Source organism: Sapajus apella, unplaced genomic scaffold (assembly GCF_009761245.1).
Source record: "Sapajus apella isolate SASKATOON/1434 unplaced genomic scaffold, GSC_monkey_1.0 scaffold74, whole genome shotgun sequence".
NCBI classification, from domain to species: domain Eukaryota; kingdom Metazoa; phylum Chordata; class Mammalia; order Primates; family Cebidae; genus Sapajus; species Sapajus apella.
The window spans coordinates 216,372-219,993 of record NW_022437014.1 but is presented as its reverse complement, the minus strand read 5'-3'; the positions used below and the strand labels follow the sequence as shown (position 1 = coordinate 219,993).

At 55.0% G+C, this 3,622-nt stretch overlaps 1 protein-coding gene across 1 annotated transcript in view; it reads left to right on the top strand.

The window, feature by feature from the left end:
- The first annotated feature begins 242 nt into the window (after positions 1-242).
- Positions 243-3,622, top strand: part of CILP (cartilage intermediate layer protein) — a 17,166-nt gene continuing 13,786 nt past the window's right edge. The window contains exons 1-2 of the mRNA XM_032250980.1: positions 243-1,248; positions 2,784-2,951. Coding sequence (XP_032106871.1) covers positions 2,891-2,951 — 61 coding nt within the window. The 5' untranslated portion in view covers positions 243-1,248; positions 2,784-2,890. The remainder of the gene's footprint in view (positions 1,249-2,783; positions 2,952-3,622) is intronic.

Here is a 3,622-nt window from a genome sequence, read left to right as displayed (position 1 = left end):
CCTGGTGGGGATGGCCAGAGGCCGGGCCTCCATCTCCAGCTGCCAGCATGAGGCAGGAAGCCCAGCCCAGGTTGGATGAGCCTGCTACATGGGGCAGCACTGGAAGCTTCACTGCAGTCCCTAGTATGCTCCATCTTCATCTTCCTCCTTCATCTGGGGCTCTATCACTGTGACCAGTCAATCTCAAAATGTGGTCCGTGAACCAGCAGCATCTATATCTTCTGGGAGCTTGTTAGAAATGCAAACTCTCAGGCCCCCACTGAATCAGAAACTCTGGGTGGGGGTCCAGAAATCCGCTTTAACCGCCCTCCAGGGGATTCTAACACATGCTAAAATTAGAGAACCACTATCTGTGCAAACAGATAACCTCATGCTGGGGCCAGGGCCGGGAGTGGGGCTTCACAGCACATGCAGCTGCATACGCCCCTGTGGGTAAGACTGGCTGTCCACATGGTGGATGTCCATACCTGAAGTCAGACACACTCTCACACACAGGCATATGCCTGAGCATCAAGGTCTCAGAAGAGTCCACATGCTGGTGCCCTGGGGTCTCAGTGGGTACCAGCAGGGACCCAGATGGAAGTGGGGAGGAGAGAGGAAGAACCGTTCTCACCAGCTGACAGCCGATGCCCCACAGTTCCTTTGTCTCATCCCTTCTGAGGTTCCCTGAGGGTTCCCTCAGAAGCCAGAGACGCTGAGTAGTTGCCCAGCTCAGACCGGACACACCCAGCTGAGGAGCCAAGGTGGCCTGTGTGCCTAGGAGCGTTTGGAGTATGTGCTAAGACCAGCAAAGTCTTTTCTCTGTGTGGGTGGGCCAGGACCAGGGGAATGTGGGGCATCAGCAAGCAAGGCTTAGGCAAGAGCACACCATCCCCTGGGCCATGAAATGCTGCCCAGATGTAGAATTCCCCGTGGCCCCTTCCCAGGGCTGCTTCTAGTGCCCGGCCCGCCTCCTGACCCCTCTCTCTCTGCTCTGGACTGCGAAGCCCCAGGCCACTGCCCACCTGGCCCATCACCAGGTCCTGTGGCATCTCCCCGTTAGGATCTGGACATAAAATCCTGGTCTCTGTGAGCTGCAGGGGACGTGGGGAGGGGAGAGGGAGGCTCATGCTCAGATCTGGTTTCGCGGCTGCTTCCCCTGGCTGGCTGCCACAGGCTGAGCCACCAGCTGTGCTATATAAGGCCGGCGCTGGGCTGCGGGAGAGACGAAGGCTGGACCCCCAGCTGAGGAGTCCCGCTCAGGACACGGTGAGTTCCACTTCTGTGCTCCTCACCCCCCTGCTGGGCTCCACGGCTCTTCCCTCCCCTGACTACCCCCTTCCCTTCTCCCCACCTCCCTCCACTTCTTGCTGCCTGACCCTTCATCTTCCACAGAGAAGACTCCCTTTCTGCTTTGGGAATCTGCTTTCCCCCCATTGGCCCAAAGTCCTTTCCCTTCCCCACCTGAGGTCAGGAACCCCCAAAAGGTCCCCACTTAGGGTTTCTTTACCTCTGGGTGCCCTGCTTTTTCCGCGGTCAGCCAGTCTGCTTTATCCAAGTGTTCTGAGGAGCGTGGGATGGCGAGCCTAACCATCAGGGCCTATGCTGAGGACACGGCGGGCATGCTGAGAAGCCTCCGTGGGCTGCCAGATGGGAAATGGTTTTTCCACAAGGTGTCTCAGGCCACCTCGGGCTCCAGACATCCCTGGAGCAGGCTCAGGCTCAGGCTGAATGCCGTGCAGGCCTCCGGACTGCTCAGCTCCCCGCTGGGAGCCCAGAGTGAGACCGCAGGGTGGAGGCCTTTGGGACGTCCTGGGGACTCCGCTCCCTCATCTGAGAAACAGGTGGCGGTGGGGCTAGCGGCTTTAGAGCTAGATGGTCTGCAGCATGGGACTGGTGTGTTCTTCCCCTGGAATAGCCAAGTGTTTTCAGATATTTATTTATTTATTTTTTTAGAGAGGAGGACTCTTCCCTTTCTTAACCACACCCTGGACGTAGGAGGGTGAAGGGAACCACTTTTGAGTCTCCAGAAACGAGTCAGATTCTGGGCTGGCCGGAGCTCTGGGGAGAGAGAAAAATGTTCTGCTCAGCTGCAGCCTGGACCACGCATGTCCCTCGTTCCTTGCCCTTGTCCCAGACCTGCTTCCTCTCCCGACTCTTGCAGTTCCTCACCCACGCTCAGCAGTGACTGGGGAGCCCTGGCCTCTCGCAGTGCCTCCCTCTGCTTTCCCTCAGCTGGCTCCCGGCTGTGTAACCCCCAGTCAGGCCCCAAACAAAAAGGCCAGAAATGTGCTCCAGCTGCAGCCGTGCACATCTGGGAATGTGTTCATGGAGTGGCCTGCCCGCCTTAGGAGAGGCCACTGTGGTCGGAGCCAGGTCTTCCTGGCCCTAATATGTAGCCCCCGTGCAAGAGCGTGAATTCCATCAAAGGATGGCAAAGCAAATGCCCCTCAAGCCTGGGTCTTAGAAGTGATTAACGAGTCACCAGGAGGCTGCTGGGAGTGAGCCCTGGAGAGTCCTCATTGGCAAGGAACCTCCTTGCCGCTGCTCTTCCTTGCACCCCATCTCCATGTGGGGCCCTGGAGCCTACACCCAGGGATAGAGCCTAGTCTGTCCCATTTGAACTCAGATTCTGAGCCTCTGCCTCTCCCAAGCTGCCTGGTGTCACAGTTCAGGCTGATGTCAGTCTCCTAAGACATTATTCTGTCCACTTTTCCCTCCTCGACAGGTCAGGAAGCATTTCTGCTTGAGCCCTAAGAGGTGATTCAGAACTATGGAACCTGACAAGCTTTGTTCCTTTACAGGTCACTGGATCTGAGAAACTTCCCAGGGGACCACATTCCAGAGTCAGCGACTCTGCGAAGCACCCTCACCCACCTCTTGCCACGTTCCCACGGGGCTTGGGGGAAAGATGGTGGGGACCAAGGCCTGGGTGTTCTCCTTCCTGGTCCTGGAAGTCACATCTGTGTTGGGTATAGGCTAAGTATCTGCTGGCTCCTAAATCTTCCACTTGCCTCAGTGAAGTCATGTCTGGTCTGGGACTGAGCTCTGCGTCTGCCTTAAGACACAGCAAGGCCTTCAGACCTCCGGCCACTTTGTGGATTTATTCATAATTTATACCCTGTTTGTTCCCCACACACACTTGAGATAGTTCCCAATATTAAAACTCACAAAACAGAACCTTTATAAGAGGAGAGGGATGAGCAGTCATTCAGAGGGAGGAAAAAAAGATAAGAGGGTTATTTTTAGCCCTTGAGTAATAAATTTAGCTCTGAGCTTCCTGGCAGCCAAAGCAATGGGGAATCACAGGAAATCAATGAGTTCTCAGAGGCAGTTTTGGGTTTGGGGTTTGGTCTGGTTTTAGGTTTTGGGTCTTTTTTTTTTTTTTTTTAGTTGGAGTCTTGCTCTGTTGCCAAGCTAGAATGCAGTGACGTGACGTGATCTCAGCTCACCGCAACCTCCGCCTCTTGGGTTCAAGTTCAAGCAATTCCCCCGCCTCAGCCTCCTGAGGAGCTGGGACCACAGGCGCACGCCACCATGCCCAGCTAATTTTTGTATTTTTAGTAGAGACGAGGTTTCACCAAGTCAGCCAGGATGATCTCCATCTCTTTTTTTTTTTTTTTTTTTTTTTTTTTTTTTTTTT